The sequence below is a fragment of the Gymnoscopelus braueri genome (assembly GCF_963280865.1).
Source record: "Gymnoscopelus braueri genome assembly, chromosome: 7".
Taxonomy (NCBI): domain Eukaryota; kingdom Metazoa; phylum Chordata; class Actinopteri; order Myctophiformes; family Myctophidae; genus Gymnoscopelus; species Gymnoscopelus braueri.
The window spans coordinates 40241632-40263233 of NC_137608.1; the positions used below are offsets into that span (position 1 = coordinate 40241632).

A 21602-nucleotide genomic window follows, 5' to 3' on the forward strand; every position below is an offset into this window, starting at 1 on the left:
TTTTGTATTTGGATATGTAATTTATAATCTATTGAATAATTCATCAGTACAGCTAAAAATATTGTCATTTGTCACATCCGGCAAAGTTCTGGATGTGTCATTACCTCTTCCTTTTTCCCCGAAATGTGCTCAGTATTTAGGTAGTCCAATCCTCTGTCCCCTTCAGTCTCCACACCACATTCATTCTTCATGAAGTGCAAAGGTTGTGTCACACATTCAAAGGCATGGTGAAAACACAATTCAGTTTAAAGGTTAGGTGGTCACGAAAGGTTCATGTAATTCATCGTCAGAAAGGGTCATTCTGGCTGCATGACAGGACAAGGACTCGTTAGAAAAATTGAAACTGCACTGTAGTCTCCAAACTTTACTTTTGTTACATTGTGTGGGCCACCTACAAAAGTAAACTTTAAAGCAAAAGCAGTGGCATAATTTACAGTCTTATAATTGGATGTTTTATGAAATTGTGCCTAAGATGGCTGGAATAGGGGAATACATTCTCTATTCGCAGAGCAATGATTATACATTTCATAAGGCTGACAAATGAGTATGAATTATGGATATCCTCTAACAACTAAGGGGTACATACAGTATGTATAATGATAGAAGAGCAAGTGCAACATGACATTCAAGATAACTTTGAATGAAAAGACTAAATGGAAATAAGATAAAACTAATAAAAATAGAAAAGCTTGATCAAAGTCACATCCATGTGAGAGCTTTCACCGAGTTCTGTTACATTTGGACCAAACAAACATGAATAATTCTGCATTATGTTGTTTATTGGGCACCTCTGCATATTGGAAGTTTCCCACATGCAGCTTGGCTGTCTGCATACCCTGGTCACGCAAGTGAAGCTTCTCCACTCGCATCCTCTCTGCAATATTAGCAATAATTGTATCCGCCAGGCCGAAAGGCATGGCCGAGACTTATGTTATGTACCCTGTCCGTCCGTTCGCGTGTCCGTCTGTGCTCAGCTAATCTCCGGCTTGATTGCAGCGAAACTGCGCACACACTCCCTAGATGCCAGAGCAGAACCTCTGCTCAATGTATTTTACATTGGCCTGTTATAGCGCCACCAGGAGGCAAATTTTTGCTAAACAATTTTTTTGACAGTGCTCCTACAGATTTTGTCCAAACATCACGCAAATCGGTACACAGTATCTCTATAGTCATTAAACGAAACAGGTCTTTTCATATTCCATCCTGATTGGCTTCCAAAGTTTGCAGGAGTGCTCCGTTTTGAACAAATCATGATCATGAATCATGAACACAGCGTGCGATTTACGTGAAATTTTGCACGCACATTCCCACTAGGCCGAGGAAGAAATGCCACTTGAAATCTTTCAAATCAGCCTCATGGTGGCACTATAACAGGCCGATTCATGTTTTACCTATAACTGCACCAATCGGTGTAAAACTGTATGCACACTCCCTAGAGGCCAAGGAAAAAGCTTTGCCCTGCATTTTTCACATCTGCCTTTATAGCGCCACCAGGAGGCAGACTTATGTAAAACATTTACTCCTTCAGATTTTATCAAAATGTCACACAAATTGGTACACATGATCTCTAATAGTATGTGATCAAGACGGATCTGTTTGATTTTTCATATTCCATCCTGATTGGCTAAGATTGACATCTAAAGTTTGCAGGAGTGGCTCGTTTTAAACAAACTGTCGCAAATCATAAATCCAGCGTCCCATTGCGGTGAAACTCACTTTTGCACTACGTTGAGGAATAAATGCCACCCTTTTAACATTGCCCTATTATAGTGCCACCAGGAGGCCGATTTTTGCACACAAAAAAATTATATTACTCCTGTCCAAACATCAACATCAATCTCTATAGTCAAGCGATCAAGACAGATCCGTCTGATTTTTCATATTCCATCCTGATTGGCGAATTCCGAACATTGCTGGCCCACAATAACCTACCTGACCTGGCGGGGACATGTGCTCCGAGGAGCACTTTTTGTAGTTACATATGTAAAGTAAAAAGGCTTTGACACATGATGAGGAAGAGGTTCATTGCAAAGTCAGTTCTTTTAATATTCTACAACAGGTTGGAGTAAACAAAGGCATTGAGGTTTTCGAAGCAACATCCACATGAGTTTTGTTTTATTTTATTATAATTATAATTGTTGCTCAGGCTCTGTGATGGGCACTTGCGGGGGCTGTCCCTCGTAACTGTCTACCTTCCCAACCCAGTGGATGCCGTGTCCGTTCTCTCTGGGCGAGTGCTGGCGTTCCAGGGTAGAGAAGGTGGTGAACTGGACCCTTTTTCTCTTGCTGGTGGGTGAGTGGAGGGAATCAGTGTGCATGAGCTTGCTCCCGTGAGAGCCAACGCAGCCCAGGGGAGAGTTCGTCAAAGATGACATACAGCTGGGCCTCCTGGACAATGTCGCAGTCTTGTCTGGAGTGATGTCGATCACCGTAGTTGCTGTGTGGTTGTCCTGCTGCAGGGGATCGCACGGCACGCTCATCAGCTCGGCATCTGTGCCGAGCCACACCCAGTCGTGCCTGTGGCCCGGGTGCTCCGGGCCATGAGAGGGGGGTTTCTTATGCCTGAACTTAACCACATAGGAGATGCAGTTGATGAGGAAAACCAGGATGGCCAGGCAAAAGACTCCCAGCAGGGCGTACATGCCAATCTCCAAGTCTGTGAGAGGCCTGTTCGCCAGCATTTCCTCACCGCTCATATCAACGTCTACCGCCCCCTGGTCGGGCATGTTGCCCCGCGGGGGTAAGTTGTTATTGTTGACCAGGTTCCCAGGGGCCTTCACAGTGCTACCGAAGCCTGCGGTGCCCGTGCCCGTGCTCTCTGCTATCGTGTTGTCTGAGCCGTAAGCTCTGCTGCTCTCACTGGGACTGCTCATCATGTTGACATTGTTCACAGGGCTGCTGGGTGTTCTTTTATTGGCGTTCTTTCCCACTCCGCCTAAGCTGCCGCTAGTAATGATGGTGCGCTCTGTTGACTTGATGGTGGTGATCTGCAAGGCGCTCTCCTTTCGCTCCATGCCGTCTAAGGTGCTGGATAGGGGATCCCAGGAAGGGCGTGGCTTCTCCCTCTCACTGTCTGCCACTTGTACCCTGTTATTCCCATAATCGCTGCTGCTGTCCTTGCTGCCTCTGCGGCTGCCTCCACCTCCTCCTCTGTCACCGCTGACGGCACGGTCGCTGACGTTTGGCCGGCCACTATTGGCCTCAAACTTGACCTTGAGGCTGGCGTTGCCCACAGCCAGGATACTCTTGCGTTTGGACTTCTCGCAAGCTTCACAGATTGATATCTCCACCCTAACCAGGACCCCCTGGCCCTCGCCCTTAGCCACCACCCGCGGAGGTGAGCCTTGCACAGACACCACCCTGTCATCCAGAGATGTCACCACGACGCGGTAGTAAGAAGGATCATAAATGTCCAGGGGCGTCTGAGAGCCATCGCTGAACTGCACCCAGGAACTGACCAAAGCTTCCTGTAAGAAACAAGCGAACAGGAGAATCAAGAAGATTATATTAAGGACTTAATGCTAATCACAACGTCACAATGAGCACTAATGTCAGTCCTTCACAACCAGGTGCATTCATTGCACTATACTGTATTTTCAAAGGAAATCATGGCAAGTGTCAGGGACTGCTGAAAGATCTCATGGATGCTTTTAAGACCCTGGAAGAAATAAAACATCATATTTTCTAGGGATGGGTATTGGCAACAATCTCACGATACGATACGTATCACGATACTTGGGTCACGATACGATTATATTGCGATACGCATCACGATACTTGGGTCGTATCACGATATTGGGATATATTGCGATATATTGCGATACATTGTGATATATTGCGATATATTGCGATATATTGCGATATATACATATATCACAACTACATATTGTTTATATATACACTACATATTGAGTAGCTGCAGATCTGTGATAGGTTCTTTGAATGTTTTTCATAAAGCCTGTATCTGAAAAAGCAAAAAAAAAAAAAAAAACTTTTTAAATTTTTTTTTTTATCGCGATACAGTATCGCGAAATAAAATATTGCGATATATCGTGATATCGATAATATTGCCCATCCCTAATATTTTCTTTGGTCCCACCTGCAGTCACTGCTTTGATAAACTGAAAAATCTATGCCACATTGAAGTCTATTACTTTTAAATGCTGATGAGACATTTATCTTACTAACACTGGCACCTACCTCGTTGGGGCTCCGCAGCACTTCCTGTGTAGTGGTGGTAGCCAGAATGGCCCTGTTGCTCCCTGTGCTGAGCTGTAGGGACAGGGAGAGGCCAGTGACCAGCTGGACCCCCAACTCTGTAATGGTGACTTTGTCATCCACTACCCTGATGGTCTCCTTTGCCAGTATGATGTCAGAGAGTGGTGAAAACACCTAAAAATGCCACAATCAGGGTTAGTTGGTGGTTGGGCATATCATATTCTCTTTAATGCAGACAGTGGACCCGTGTTGTTACCTGGATGGAGGTTGTCCCTAGATCGCGTCCTGACAGGACTCGTCCTGCCTCTAGCGTGGCCACACGGGGGTCCTCCACTTTCATGAAGGAGCGCACTAGCCTAGTGACATCCACCTGCCAATCGGAGCCCAGAAAGTAGGCCTTGGGCTCCCGGGGATCGGCCTGCTCGGCTGTGAACTGCGTGAGCACGCTCACCAGTGCATGCTGAAACTGCAGCATGCAGCCCTTCCCCTTTCTGTCTTCCTCACTGCTCCAGCCAGGCCTGGGATATGAACACAATGCAAAAACACACAAATACAGGTTATGGTTGTCTGACAACACACACTCCAATCACTGCACCTTGTCTCTTTGCTTTATTGGATCGCACCGAGTTATTGCAATGCATTAGGTAATCGTATTAAAATACCCAAACCATTTCTATAATTTTGGGATGACAATTGTTGGCCAAGCTGAGGGATGATCGTAAAACATGTCTGTTTTTTAATTGTAATTCCAGAATTATCTGGGTCTCGAGAGTGTCCTACCTCTTTGTGGTGCCTATAGGCATCCTCCAGCTCTTGATCTGACTCAGCTCGGAGTCAGACACCTCGATCTGTAGAGGCAGCTCTGGGGACCACACGTCCAGCTCCAGCTGAGCACTCAGGTAGCTGTAAGTGAAGTTCACTGTCATCCTCACCTTACCCTTTGTCTCCTTGCCGTTCACAAACACGTAGTCACACCCGTCAGACACCTGTAAAACAGTAGAGATACAGAATGAAAAACAACATTCCATCAGAACACACATTTCGGGTGCCATTATTTAGTTTGTGCTTCAGTAATTAAGGCTTGGATAAACTATATCAATCAAATGGGGTAGACACCAGTGGAATACATGTTTATCTTATATCCGATGACATTAAAGGTATCAAAATATTCACATATTTGTCACAATGTTTAACAGATAGGCCATCTATAACGCAATAAATAGTGTTGCAGTGGTCTTGCGGTTTGTGTGCCACTACACTAATGTCATCTAGCTGTAATAAACTATACAGGTGATCACCAGTTTGACGATTTAACAAGACACAGCATGGCCATTTTATGTTAATCAAAATATCATGAGGTGCAGTGTTGAACATTAATCCTTCACCACCAAGTACATTCATTACATTATAATTTCAAAGGTAACCTTGGCAAGTTTCAGTCACCGCTGAACGGTCTCTTGGACTTTTTAAGACCCTGAAAATGTGATACGCTCTCAGGTTTTCCTTGGTCCTATCAACAGTCACTACTTTAATGAATAGGATAATTTAGGCTGCATTGAAATTCAGCCACCAGCCACAGAGAGTGCACAGGGGACTGGAGAAAAATTACTGTGACTTTGACGGACAGCCCAAGGAGGAATGCAAATATATGATTGCTGTTGTTCCCTTCCTGAACCAAGCAGCTAAGTTAGAGAGAATGTGCTGTTTTCTGGTAACATACACTACTTGTCAGATGATCCTGTGCCATCGTAGAATCTGCACAGTGAAATCCAGAGTTAAAACTACTACTCTGGATTTTACTGTGTGAGTCAATCATTCTGCCAGTGGTGGAAAAAAGTACTCAAATGTTTTACTTAAGTAAAAGTATCAATACTGCAATGTAGAAGTACTCCGTTACAAGTAAAAGTCCGTAATTCAAAATGTACTTGAGTAAAAGTACAAAAGTATTGGTATCAAAATGTACTTAAAGTACCAAAAGTAAAAGTACTAAAATGTTTGAAAATAGCAATCTACAAGCTCACAACGCGTCACAATGCGAGCTTGTAGATCTGCTATTATACCTAGCCTAGGTATAAAATAGGGCTAAAGTGGTTAATGTATGTTTTATAACGTAATAATGTATATCTGCAAAGTAACTAGTAACTAAAGTTTTCAAATAATTGTAGTGGAGTAAAAGTACAATATTTGCCTTTGAGATGTAGTGGAGTAGAAGTAAAAGTATTGGAAATTGGAAATACTCAAGTAAAGTACAAATACCTCACAATTGTACTTAAGTAAATGTTACTTTCCACCACTGCTTTCAACTTAAGCTTCTGAATGACCATATCATGGTGTCATCATGGCTGTTGCTAACTGCAGTGGCCTGGCCTCTTCTCTATGAATGATCCCATGCTTGACTTTCATCCAAACGGAGCAGATTTTTACAATATGCGGCACACACAAATGGCTGTTAATGCTGAGTTATGGAGAAGTGGCTTTGCAAGCATGAAATTGTCGACTAATCTATTTCCAGTGAGGTCATCTGCGGTGCTTCTGTTTTGATATACAGTGAAGAGAGGACATGGGCGACTGCTCGGCCATGCATCATTTGAGACCTTCGGCTCAACTCTGCTCAGCCTCACAAAGCCTCTTTGCCAAGATCTGTCTCGTCATCCTACTCTCCATTGACAGAATCCCAGAACAGTGGTTCTCAAACGTTCTCATGTCAAGGACCCCCAAATGAATATGAAAATATTTTGTGCGAGGGACAACTCAAGATTTGAGTTGCAAAATCTGAGCGGCTTTTTAAATTCTTTGCGCATTGCGATGCGTTGTGAGCTTGTAGATCGGCAATTTTTTTAAGCCAGATGTATAGGATTAAAGTGGTTATAATTTTGCTATGCTATATCAACTGATTTTGATGCTATATTAACTGATTTTGATGCTATATTAACTGATGTTGATGCTATATTAACTGATGTTGATGCTATATTAACAGATTTTGCCTGGAACCCCCTCAAGGTTCTTGGACCCAACTTTGAAAACCACTGGCCTATGGTGATTATCTTATTTTTCTATTTTAAGGTCCCACAGTTGGATATGCATTAGGCCACTTTAGGCTACTTTTTTTACTTTCTTACTCAAATGTGTTACTCATTGTAAAACGATATAAATAAAACAGACTTATGGGGTAAAGGTGCCATTCCAAAATCTATACAAGGGTAAATCTGTCCCTGGAAAGGACAAAGAATCAACTGTGCTCAAGGTAGCTATTTAACTTAACTGGTGTCTGCCCCTAAGTGTTACATTTAACTCTGAGAGTGTACAAATTGAACCAAATGGAAACGTAGTGGTCCATTTGGTTCCATTTGTACAATCTCTGAGTTACAGACCCGTAAGGGACCATTTGGTTTCTAACTATCAATCATTTAGCTGGGGACCACCGGCAACCCCCTCAAGGACCGCTGGGGGTGCCCAGACCCCATGTTGAGAATCAGTGGCTTAGGATATCAGTGTTTTGGCTGGAAGCATACACTATGCTTACTTCATTCAAAACTCGAAAAAGTGCTCCTCGGAGCACAGGTCTCCGCCAGGCCAGGAAGATTAATGTGGGCCAGCAATGTTTGCAAAAATCTGTCTCCTGGTGCTATAACAGGCCGATGTGAAAAATTTGGGTCAGAGGTTCTGCTTTGGTGTGTTTCACATCAATCGGGCCAACGGTGCCGGAGATTGGCTGTTCATAGACAGACGGACGGACGGACGGACGGAGGGACGGACAGACGGACAGGGTAAAACATAGTCTCGGCCATGCCTTCGGCTTGTCGGAGACAAAAAGACACAGAAACAGTAGAAGTTTTATTTTCTGGGTAGATGTGTAATTCCATGTGAGAAAAGGATCAAATAAGTTTAAAGGGTACAGTATATCCTCAGTGTTTATCCATCCATCCAGGATTTGACTATGCTCACTGAGTCTCGGAGTATGATAATTAAGTAATTCTGCCATGCTCTTATCCAGATTAATAAACCTGTCAGTCTGTCAATCACTCATTGACGACAACACACATACACATTTGAAAGGCCTCCATGTCATCTACACACTAAAAGCCATTCCACCACTGCAGATTCAACTTTTGCAGCGACGTGTTGTGAGCTTGTAGATATGCTATTTTCGGTGTGCGACACGATGCGCAACCAAGTATAACTCAGGCTTAAGGACGTCATGCTGTGTCGTGTACAGTAGCTCTATGACTGGCAGATATGACACCCCTCAGTCACACCAGAAGAGAAAACATCCCAGTCAAGCTGTCAGGCTAAGAAGATTAAAGGCATTTTTTGTGACTGATGCTTAGAACTGGTCAGCAAACATAGAGCTTAGCTGAGAACAACAAAAAATACTACTACAGTGTAGAGTGAATTGATCATATAACCCACATTACACTCTTTGACATAATCCATTGTCAACACCTGTGCTCTCTTAATAAATTAGACTTACATGTATTTGAAAAACCTCTCATCATAATGAAACTATTGGTAATATTAACTGAAAGCCCAAATTTCACTTATCACTTGATAATAATAATAATAATGATGCTAATAATCTGAATTAGATTATAGAGCACATACGTTACAAAGTGCTTGACATAAAACTGAAGGAATAATAAAATCAAATAAAGCAACAGAGTCAAAACATGATGACATGTATACAAAGCAGTGTGAAATAAACTTGAAAGCACTCTGCGGTGCCTCTGGCTTGGCCGTGCATCCATTGGAGGACTTTGTAGCTGCACCAGGGACTACTACAGGGTTGATCAGGGTGCCTGTCAGCGGGGGTGTTGAACTGAGCGCAATAGGGTATTCCTCCTCACACGCTATGTCCTCCTGGTGAGGATCCTCATTGACAGGTGAAAAGAAGCAGCAGGCGATTCCATGTGTATCAGAGGAGGCATGTGGTTCCAATAACATCCCTATGAGCAACCAGTCCGAAGACCCAGCAGTGACAAGACTGCACAAGTATGTGGGGGATTCGGGAATTGGCATAACGACTTAATTGGGAGAGAAAATGGTTTGTTTGCGCAATTTGTCTTTTCCTGGACATTTGAACTTGACAGCAGACGTGTGAAAGCCTAAGGAGTGATAAACAGGAAAATGTCAAGAGAGCTGCTTCTCGCTAACCTTGGATAAATACACTCAAGCCCTTTGACATCAGGAGCCACTGCTCTTTGCTTCCCCTTGCTTTCAAATCCATCAGTAAATACAGCAGCTGTCCTCATGGGTTCATAGGAAAACAGGGCAAAGTTAGTGGATGGAGGCAGTGATGTATGAACATTGAGGTCAGGTCTGGCAGCTCAATATCTGATGATTGTAGTGGGTGTGTTTGATGGGAAATGTCACTGGGGCCCACTCAGTTTGTTTCGCTGTTTGGGGAAAAAAGGAGGGGGAGGAGAGTTGACTTTGGTACAACTTCTTTGTCCCTCCTGTCACACGTACAGCCAACTACCCCCCTCAGGAGCCTTCTGTTATTTTTACACCAAATTGACTCTTTGGTCTCTTAAACCAAATATTATGCTTAATCGTACGACGTCACTTGCGGCTGAACATAACCTACTTTCTGCAAGCGACAGTAATACGACATTGTATAAGTTAGGTTTCATGCCTCAGCGACAAAGTGTTGTGTGACGTGCTGCTCAACAATAGTGTTTTTGTTTTTGTATAGCAACAAATCTTTGTCCCTGAAGCCTGAAGCATAAATCAGGCTTTGGGGCTGGACTGACTGCACACAGACATCCAGCATTCCACCATTTACAGGCGGCTAAAGCAATTTTGTCTTACCACTTCTTAGTGATTGGACATTTGTTCACAGTTCTGTGAAGCATACAAACTGTGATACCTCAGAGGTTTGCCGAGGATGCAGTTGAGATTAAATCCAAAGTAAACTAGATGTTTGCAGACCCTATGTTTTACAGCAAACTGCTATTACCGGTATGTATGTATGTATGTATGTATGTATGTATGTATGTATGTATGTATGTATGTATGTATGTATGTATGTATGTATGTATGTATGTATGTATGTATGTATGTATGTATGTATGTATGTATGTATGTATGTATGTATGTATGTATGTATGTATGTATATATATATATTGGGTCCCCTCCTTTTTTTCCCCTCTACGCCAAATCTCTTCACCGAAAATAGCAGGTCTTACAAGCCTGTAGATTTGCTATTTTGACCAAATGTATTCCTATAACGACATGCGCTGAAAAGAGACGCTAGGGTTTATGTGGATAAATCCGTGAACTGTAAAACCCCAGGAGGACCTATACTAAATCCTACCTTGAGGACATCTTCATCAGAGGAGCTGCAGTCTGTGTAGTCGGATACGTCAGTGACTGCTCCATCCTCCTCCACTGCTACTGTCCTCACTGGCATCACAACCTTCTTCCCAGTTAGTACAGCCGTGTTCACAATCTCTGTGTCCTGCAGAGAGGCCAAGAGAATCATGAATAGTAAAGGAAATTCACTTACAGCCTAAGGGTGATGGAAATTACTTTACCGTGTAATTACATGTTACATTTTTACATTTTAGGCGTCTGACCTACAATATCAGTTTCATGCCATGGTGGGGGTTTGCGTTCAGTGAAGTGAGAGTTCAGCATTAGAATTAGCTGAAATGCAGAGAATGGCAATTTTACAGTATGAGCGAGGAGGAATTAAACCTTCCCAATGCCACACGTTTCTATGTCCTTAGATTCATGTATATGAATGAAGCGCTTAGTAAAGAAATACAAGCCAGGCAGAACATGTTTTTTTTAAGACATGAAAAAGATCAGATGCAAATGGAGAAGTAAGGAAGAAGGACCAGGGAATGCGACATGTTTCTTGAAGAGATGTGATTTTAAGTGATTGAGTCTACATTCCCAACTGTGTTGGAAAGGTCATTCCACCGTGTGTGAGCTAGAAGGTATGACATGATACTGACCATGATATTGACATGATACTGACCATGATATTGTCATGTTACTGACCATGATACTGACATGATACTGACCATGATATTGTCATGATACTGACATGATACTGACCATGATACTGACCATGATACTGACCATGATACTGACATGATACTGACCATGATATTGTCATGATACTGACATGATACTGACCATGATACTGACATGATACTGACCATGATACTGACCATGATACTGACCATGATACTGACATGATTTTCCTTTGGGTCAATATAGTGTGTCTCTATAATGGTGGTTACACAACTATCTTTGACAAGAGACTTAGGTATTTAATTATCAAATATCAACTACTCAACAATGTTGTCTGTCTGTCTGTCTGTCTGTCTGTCTCTCTCTCTCTGTTTGTACATGTGTTTGCACAAGTGCAGCGTGCATGGAGTGCAGAGGAGGGCAGTAGTCTAATTACACATGCATTCCTGAACTCAAATTGAAATACAGTTGGCTTCAAAGGCATACAAATTAACCAGATGGTAAACTTGCATTTCTATGTAAACACAGCTATTTAATAAAACACATGTTTTAAGAAGTAACAAAATATTTCACATATCCCTTTTCCACAGAATACCCAGAATTGACAGGGGTTATCCCCTTTCCACAGAACACCCAGAATTGACAGGGGTTATCCCTTTTCCACAGAATACCCAGAATTGACAGGGGTTATCCCTTTTCCACAGAATACCCAGAATTGACAGGGGATATTGAACATTGAATTATGCATTGAGGAGTGAGTTGCTTCTCTCCAATGAAGGTTATAGCTTTGGAGCAGGTCCATGAAGCAGGTCCATGAAGAGAAGCTTCATATTGATAAGATTTTAGCTACAATAGGAAGGGCAGTGTCTGTCATTAGGAGGTGTGCCTATTTCCTGACAGACCACTCAATCAGGCAGGTTTTTACAAGCAATGGCTTTGTCTCATCTTGACTATTGTTTGGTTATTAAGGTAAAGGGCAACAAAAAGACATTTGCACAAGCTTCACATTGTACAGAACAAAGCTGCATGTCTAGCTCTTCACTGTTCATCCAGGGAGAGTGTTGAGGCCATGCGTGATGTTATCTCCTGGCAAAAAAACATTTAGGACAGACTTTCTCGTAGACTTCTTTTGAAATGTTTGCACCTTCGGGTGTAAGTGGTGCAAGTTCCTGCCCAAAACGATTGCTATAGCTGTCTCTTCTACACAGCGCCTGGACTGACGCACACACACGGGAGAGAGTTAGCGTGACAGAGAGAGGAGGAGAGAGCAACAGAACAGAGAGACAGAGACAGGCCCCGTTCAGTTCAAGCCCATGTGTGATTAACGCCAACGTACAGTACATTTATAAATCTACGCACATGTACGCACCATGCGCAGTGAAGTTGTGGCTCATGTCGAAGGTTATGTAACCACTATTCCTACGGTAGCACGTTTGCATATTAGTCAGCTATAATTGACCCCATGATAAAATATTAGACTGTCTTTATATGACTCGTGCACAGGACACAGACAGAGACAGACATACAGAAACAGATGGAGACACACAGTTTTGATATTTCTGCATCAGACAGTGTAAGTATTATTATTGGGGCATGCCTCCTGGCAGAGATTTGTGCTCTAGTGATCGCAATTTTTTATGTGATGTTTCTATGTGATGACATGAACCGTGCCAACATAAAATCATATATACCCGAAAGTAGAAATGTTCTTTTAAAATCGTGTCAATGATAAATTTCAGACTATGACAACTTTGTATTTAAAAGCCTCTTGACTCTAGTTTTTATACATATTTTGATATCCTTTGTTCTTTTGAGGTGTAAGGTTATTAGTGCTCTTTGTATTAGTATAGAAGAAATTAAGATTAAGAGGAAACTAAATCCAAGCAATAGGTTAAAAAAATACATGAGATTAACACATTGACTACCAGAGTTTATTCATAATGTTTTTTTATTTTTTTATTTTGTAATTTTTCATTCAAATAAATTGTCTGACTGCGGTTTTAAACACATACGACAGATCTGCCAGCAGAGAGCAGCAAATAGACACCTTGATCACCTCGCTGACTCGCTCGCCCCCCCGCCAAACAACAGAGTCAAACAGTCAAATACGTCATAACCGGATGTGACGTTTTCGCAGATTGCCGATCGGCCTAAAGTACGATGTGATACACGACGACGATGACTGTCCGTCACCCAGACTAAAGAAAATAGAAGTGGAGCTCTCGGTTCGTTTTTTATACCGTGTGAAAAAACGTGTTTTTCCCTATTCTGGACGAAAATGACCGGGGGAAAAAAATGAGAACCGGAAACGGAATCTGCGTCATGAAACCGGATCCCGGTGTGTGTGAAGTAAGTGGAACTCGAAACCTATGATGAAAAATAAACAGAATAGCGCGATCACAGATTAAACCACAATTAATCACTAGATCGCATTAATGCGATCTTGGCGGACAAGCGCGCTATTTATTAGATCGCATTAATGCGCGATTGGCAGGATATGAGTTAAGTAGGTAACCCCCGATCTCCATAGTGGTTTTATTCTGCACTTTTTCGTCTTTGGAGTCAATATTGATGAATTTCATCACTTGTTTTGGTATTTTGCAATATAAAATAAGTTTGTTCGTGACCATCCATTTCATGAAGCAGATATATCAAAATGATGAAAAAACATAGAGTTGTTTTGTTCCACCTCAGTTACAGCCCTTTTGAGGGTTTGTACTAACCGTTCCCCCCCCCCCCCCCACACCTTTGAAATCAAAATCCCCCCCCCTGGTACTATGTAGCAGATATCTCTGCTATAATAGCCCATTATACTATGCAACAGCAGCTGTTTCAGTACTTCATTCATTAAGGCTAAATAGTGATCAGTCCGAGCTAATGTCCCCCCTGGCCCACCATCAAATCTCCTCATGTTTGGCCTTCAGCCTGAGGTCAGCCTCTACTCGCCAGGAGAGATGAACCATGTCAAATCTCTATCACAAATCAAACTAGCATCGTCTCGTATTTGTGCGCATTCCAAGCTGTACTGTAATGGAAATGCAGCAGACCACACAGCACTGCTCCTGGCACACAGCCAGTAGCTTATCAACTGAGATATGTCGTCATCATGTAAATGATTACATATAAACATTTGTAGCATCTCCTCCATTGACTAAACCATTTCGGAGGCGCACAGTCTCAAGCGAACTGGAGCCACGCGAGGGACCACCGAGTGAGCTAAAGCGAACGAGTTGCCGTCCCGAACGTTGCGACGTTCACTTGAGCCGACTCAGCGTCGATTGAGTTATATACCGATAGGCACAGAATCGTAAATCATCTAATTGTTTCTGTATTTGTTCTTGTTTTTTACTCTTTTTGAGACTGAAATTGTTTTCCTTACTTGTCATGTATGTACTTGATGTATGTTGAAAGGGTAGGCAGTCTAGGCAAAATAAGCTATTTTAGCTTCAGCTTATACCTTTTTTGGTCATAACTATGTCATATTTATTTATTATTATTATTGTTTTATGCGAATGGAGCATATTGTTTTGCATAGTGAATTGATCAAAATAAAAACTTGCAAAGTGAAAAGTGAAGTAGTGGGGACTGCTCTGCTTCTGCTCTGCTTGCAACCGGTTACGCCCACTGTGGGACTCGCCGTACATATGCATGGCTCTTCTGGTTTTCTAGGCGTCTATGCACAGAATGACGTGCACTGGGTCCGTGCAATGTACACTAAATTGTGTGAGATCTGTTGCAACTTTTTAAATCAGAGCTTTTAACAGCCTTGCATATGAAATTAACTATGACTGGAAAACTATTAGACGATCCGGGCACTCAGAAAGTTAAAAGAGGAGAACAGGCTTTATAAATGAATAAAGCCTGTTCTCCTCTTTTATCTTGGATCTTTCATGCTTTTTCATGTTTTGTATCCCGCTGGATCCAGGAGCACCACCGACACTTTTATCTAACTTTTTTCTCCGTGAGCACCTGGTCATTCTGCTTTTATCATCTACATGGCATAGACATTTGAGATGACTGTGGATTCATTATGGAGGTTGTACGGTAGGAGTGACACCAACAAAGAACATCATGGCAGCTGTTCGGTACTGTAAGGAAACATGGGTGACCAGACCACTGCCAGAATGGAACAGAACAAAAAAAGAACAGAGGCATCAGCTATCTGACAGTTGACAACACAAGGTCACTCTCCCTACCTCAAAATAGAACCCATTTACTAAATCAGCCTTCAGTGTGTTACATACCAGACAGGAGTCACAACAAAGTGCATTTTAATTATATATTCATATGCAACGACTCAAAGGATGAAATTAGAGCATAGAATATTATTGGAAACATTGCTTTTTGGCTGTATACTCACCATTACAAGGGGGGCCAGGCCTACAAAGTCTCTCTGAGTCGTATAGATCCTCATAGGTCCTTCTGTCTTCACTCCATCCTTCGCTCCGGTAGGTAGCTCCAGCTTCCATAGGATCACCTGGCTGTCAAGAGGACTGCTCAACTCGGCCACCTCAAAATCCATCTGAAGCACCTCCAGCAGGCTGCTGTCAAGCCTGGTGGTGAGCAGCATAATAGGGGGTTAAAAGACATACTGGTATTTTTTACTATACAGGTAAAATCTGGTATTTCACTCGACGGTACTGTGTGTTCAGTACTATGCACGTGCAAATACATATATGTTTGGAAATATATACCATAATATGGTATATATTTCCAAACATATATGTATTATATATACTCATATTTACATATTATGTAAATATGAGTACAGATACACACTTGACTTACATAAATAATGTACATTATGTTCAGAACAAATTGATGGATAAAATGATTTTTCTGCCAATCGAATGAGATGGTACTACATGTAGATGACCTTGAGGTGGGAAGATTTGGTGATTTTGTGAGGACATGCAATCTCAGTGGTGACAAAAATGAATGGAGCTGAACTGTGCCTGTGACAACAGATGCCTGGGGCTATGCAAGCAGCCTGCATGCATTAAACAAATAGGCCACTCAGTGACAACGCCTCGCTTTTTATGATTTTATTGACGTACTGTAACATAAAAATCCAGAGACACCCTGGACACGCTGCCACTACATTGTGGAGGCCATGTGTGTACATGGCCTATTGTTCCTGGCCGTGTCAGAGTGAGGTCAGAGGTTCACCCGCCTGCCAGCCCGCCTGCCCGCCCTCCTTTTAATATAAGATAAAATAACACTAACTAATAATAACTGTAGGGCAAAACAGATATTTTACATAATTAAATAATCTCAACATATTTCAATGAGACAAAGACTACACCAAAATGGTCTTCTGCTGAAGTATCAAAACAAGACATGTTCAATTCCCATAAGCATATCCATATCCCTTTTAAGCATGCATTAACACAGATATTCCCATTTTAATCTGATCCGATAAATTGGGGGGTGACGGTACGCTGTCATTCTTGTGAAAACAGCAGGAGAATTGTGCTTACACAGCTGGCTTATGGCCAGCACTTTATCTATAAGTGGCAGCATTTGGTCTGAAGATCTACAGTAAAGCAAGCTGTTGTGACAGGGAATAAAGGGTTTTAATGTACACTACAGATACAGCAATAATTCTTAGTGCTTTTACTGCTTTAGTATGGCTAGGCCAGAGAGACAAAACACACGTGAAACCCCCAAAGTGAAGTGACATTAGACACCCTCTCAGTCTAAAGGCATCCTGTGTAACCAGTCAAACCCATTGACCAGGGTCCCCAAGGGATCTGTACTTGGTCCCCTCCTTTTTACAGCGTGGCTGTGAGATCCACGTACAGCCACGCCGTTGTCGGTCCCCAGTCTTGTAGCAGAGTCCCAAATCTCTACTAAATCTCTACCGAAAATAACCGATCTATAGCTGGCTATTTTTCAGCAAATGTTGACCTATTTGTGGTGGATGTTCACCTATTGTGACATGCCCGATGGGCATTGTCCAGAATAAGGATGCTTGGTAGTTCCTCTGTGACATTTTAGAACATATTATTGTATTTGTCTAACTGCCTTTGAGAGAAAAAATATGCTACCCAAAAAGTGGCTTTGGCAAGCAATGTCCTAATCCTCAGTGAACGGTGAAAACAACTTAATGAGGTCAAAGCAGTAATGACTTCCACAGTAAAGGTGAGCGTACCGTGCATGTGAGCCATGCGAACTGTCTGTTGCATCCATTGCCTTTTGATGTTTTATATTAGTCAACTTTAGTCCCTCAAAAATGTTTCAGCGGAAATAGGCAACAACCGTATAATTATTATTTCACATTTTCAGGAGCGTATTGTACTGTGACCACTGACCCAGTTATTTATGCTTATCCTTGCAATGATGCAAGAATAAGATTCATGTTCACTGTCTTACAGAATAGTGAACATAAATGTTTTACTTTCTGTAAGCTATACTTGTTATGAAAAGTTGTTGTTTACCGCCACTGAGCAAAGAAGGCCTTACATGATACATTTAGGACCTCAAATCAGCTCAGCTCAGCTGTTCTATATAAGGTATGTTATTTCTTCCATCTAATGATTTCCCACAGGCACAAGCATCACAGGAGTTACTATTCTATTTACACTTGTTTTGCGACCAACTTTAGATTTTTGCTTACATTTAGAGCTTATAGATTTGGGACAATGATACTATTCATATGAAAATGCATACAAAGTACATATTAAACTATTGTATGCTATTCAACACAGTTCTGGTGCAACTGCTTCTTTACTATGGAGAATCCTGTAGTTCCACTGAGCTCATTCTGTTGTTAAAATAGGCAATACAAATTTCTCCTGTGCATACTTGTTGTCTTCAGAGCATGAGATGTCCTCCCCTCTAACCCTTTGATAGACTTACATCAAAGGGCATAAGTGAAAGTAAAGACACACAGTGTAACTTCACTTAAAAGACTAACCCGGAATTTTATATGCAAAACCGTTTTCATATTAAATATTTAAAAGATCTGCTCCAATGCTTTTCTCCGGTAGAAAAACCTGACTATGGTTCAACAGAAGGAGCATTTTAATAGCAGAACACTTTGTTTTATGAATTAACTTAAACCCTATATACATAGGGTCCCCCAAGGGTCTATACTCTTTTCCCTCTGCACCAAATCTCTTTGCCAAAAATAGCCGATCTACAAGTTGTGAGCTTGGAGATCAGCTATTTTCGTGGAATTCTTGCCCCAGAATATGGACGCTAGGGTTCATGTGGTTAAATGTGCAATACAAATAAATGTACCTTGTCTTGAGAAAAGACATGGTGCTATTGTAGTCACATGTGGATTAGATGCATTTCACACACGTTACGTATATAAAACAGACATGCCTTTTTCCAGGTATGGGGGTCTTCCTCTGACATATCACAGAGATGGTTCCATCGGCTGCCATATCCAGTGTGATCTCCCACTGCAATGAGTTACTGGCCCTCGCTGTACGAAAGGTCACACCTTTCTTCACCGATGCTCTGTGAAAAGTCAAAAAGGAAAAAGGTCAGAAAACCGTAGAAATGTAAAATGGCCTGTGTTCAATGCAAACCAGTTTCACAGCAATGTTTATTATTTCCGCTGTTCAATAAGCTCTATGCACAACAGCCATATTGGTAAGAAATTGGGCTGCTTTCTTCCTTCCTTCCTTCACAGGTGTTCTCAAACGTTTTAATTTCAAGGACCCCATAACTCTGAGAGTGTATACAAATGGAACCAAATGGACCCTTATGGGTTCATTTGGTTCCATTTGAACACTCTCAGAGATACAAACCCGTAAGGGCCATTTGAAATTCCCTCGAGGAACCATGGGGGTCCCTGGACCCCACTTTGAGACCCACTGGTGTAGCAGTGTCTTTCCGGTGAGCCAACTTGCACAATAACAGCACCCTGACTCTGTTTGGTCAGAATGGAACACAACCTTAATCAGTGTCATTGGTAACACCTGTGAAGGAAGTAAGGAATTTCTTGCCAATATGGCTGCTGTGCATAGAGCCGATTGGTACATACAGTAGTGTGAAGTGAACAACTAAACAAGTATACATATTGGAGCTACATTAACTTCATACTTTTGAGAATGTGTGTTACACTGATACACTGATAGAATTCCAATGATGTTTACTGGCTGCTAACTTTAATGTGGACAATCCAAAGTATGTAGGTCAGGGATGGCAAACTCATTTTAGCTCAGGGGCCACATGGAGGAGGGCCAGAGGGCCAGAGGGCCGGACCGGTACCGGACCGGTAAAATCATGGCATAATAACTAATAATAACAATAACAACAACTTCAGATAGTTTTCTTTGTTTACTTTACTTAGTCTTAGTTAGTACAAGCACATTCTGAAAATGTAAACTTCACAAATAGGGATGGCCAAATGGAGACATTTTATTAACCGTTTACCGTTAGGCCTTACCGATAAATTAATCGATAACCGTTAAGAACTTTATTTTATTTTTTTTGTGCCAAAATACATTTTATTTCAAAGGGCCAAGTCTACACAGTTTGTTTTGTGTCTCCAGCAGAGTTTCTAGTGTCTCTATCTCTCTCTGGAAGAGGTTGCACATGAACTCTGCAGCCGCACTGAGGCGCTCCAACACAAACAATACCAATACAAAGACGAGGAAGAAGAAGAGGAAAGTGGAAGTTACGTGTGGTTACAGGTGTAGACTTGGCCAAAAAACAATTAAAACATTTTTGGCACAAAAAAAAAAAAAAAAAAAAAAAACATTTTTTTTTTTTTTTTTTAAATGCTTTGCAAAATCATCTCGCGGGCCGGATTAAACTAGTTAGCGGGCCTGATCCGGCCCGCGGGCCGTATGTTTGACATCCCTGATGTAGGTGATTAAGTCTATTATTATTCATCCAAGCTGTTCCTAAAAAAGGTTAAGCACCCCAGGGTCCCTATTCTTATTGTGACGTCATAAAGGTGTGAACATTTGGGAAAAACAGGCAAACATTCTGTGAAAATAAACGATCTACAAGCTCACAACTCATCACCTTGTGAGCTTGTAGATCGTCTATTTCGTTATTTGATGTACAGCAAAGTATATAGTATGGTTATATACATCCATCAACAATTTCCAATTGATAAGTCTTCCATTGCCCTCACAGCCGTATTAACACAGGCCTAGGCCCTAGACTATATGGGGCCATGAACTATTCTCATTGCACAGACTTAGAAGAACAGTCAATCACAGACCATTCTGCTCATGGAGCAAGTCCAGCCCCCCCTCCCCCCCAACCCCAGGAAACCTTTCATTACAGAGGAGATAACATTTCATTTGAAGGAGAGACGAGCGTATCTTTCCTAAGGCCCTCTTTGTAATGGCCATGCACACATGGTTATTCATACTGTACTAATAGCCTGTAAGACTTTTTGGTCTCTCATTTGTAAATGGTAATCAGTATGCAGCTGAACATGCACACTGTCCCAGTGGACAAAGTAGAAATAGCATGCAGGATCATGTTAATGAGCTATTCTTCTGTAAGTACAAGACTTACGATCAAGCAAGGCCAGGGAGTAGAGACGTATGCAAAGATCCTGTCCAGGCCTCTGAAGATTATTTTTGTGCATATAAAATGGCATAAACCCATCACTAATTATCATCGCTTTCTCACTGTAGTCTGCAGCCTAAATAAATAAATTAACTCGAGTCAAGTTGTTTCTGCAGCCCAAAATAAATGAACTTGAGTCAAGTTGTTTCTAATTGCACAGGAAATCAACCACCCATGTCATTCCTTACTTTTCATCTGCATACAAAGTCGTGTTGGTATATCTCTGAATGATTGAGGTAAACACTGTGGCTGTAAAACAATGTTGAGTGTATTATGAGTCCCTGAGGAGGTTTACACCACGATGCAGGAAACATCCATCTGACACTGAGCACTTCTTCTTGGGTAATTGTGCGTGTGTTTATGGGGGCATGGTGCGTGCGTCCCTGCGTGCGTGCGGGTGCGTGTTTGTGTGTGCGTGCGTGCGTGCGTGCGTGCGTGCATGTCTACAAATGTGGGAAATCTCAAAGTCATTCAGTAAGTGGAGGGAAGTAAATCAGGGTGCTTGTACAGTATGTGTGGCTGCATGCATGTTTGTGTGTGCACGTGTACACGTATTTGCATATACCATACACGAGAACACTAGATAGAGGGCTCAAGGTTCCACTAATCTTGGCATGAAGGTTTTTGCATTACAGCCACTGTCATACTGAACAGTAGCACTGTTTGAGATAACACAGTGCCAGAGTGCCTTCATGTCACTGCTAGTCTACTCCTCGAAATTGGCATTTGCATGAATCGCACATAGCCTACTGTATGAATTTCCATACTTTTATAACTAGTTTCCATGCTGCAACTTTCACATACATACACTGAGACCCATGAATCACCTTGAATTCTAAACTGTAACAGCAGCAAG

The 21602-nt window shown here is 41.9% G+C and overlaps 1 protein-coding gene across 1 annotated transcript in view; it reads right to left on the reverse strand.

The window, feature by feature from the left end:
* Nucleotides 1–2123: 2123 nt before the first annotated feature.
* Nucleotides 2124–21602, reverse strand: part of LOC308088436 (transmembrane protein 132D) — a 38931-nt gene continuing 19452 nt past the window's right edge. The window contains exons 3-9 of the mRNA XM_080432894.1: nucleotides 18533–18670; nucleotides 15561–15753; nucleotides 10533–10676; nucleotides 4999–5204; nucleotides 4475–4736; nucleotides 4201–4392; nucleotides 2124–3467 (exon numbers count right to left, since the gene is read on the reverse strand). Of these exons, the coding sequence (XP_080289020.1) occupies nucleotides 2130–3467; nucleotides 4201–4392; nucleotides 4475–4736; nucleotides 4999–5204; nucleotides 10533–10676; nucleotides 15561–15753; nucleotides 18533–18670 (2473 nt within the window). The 3' untranslated portion in view covers nucleotides 2124–2129. The remainder of the gene's footprint in view (nucleotides 3468–4200; nucleotides 4393–4474; nucleotides 4737–4998; nucleotides 5205–10532; nucleotides 10677–15560; nucleotides 15754–18532; nucleotides 18671–21602) is intronic.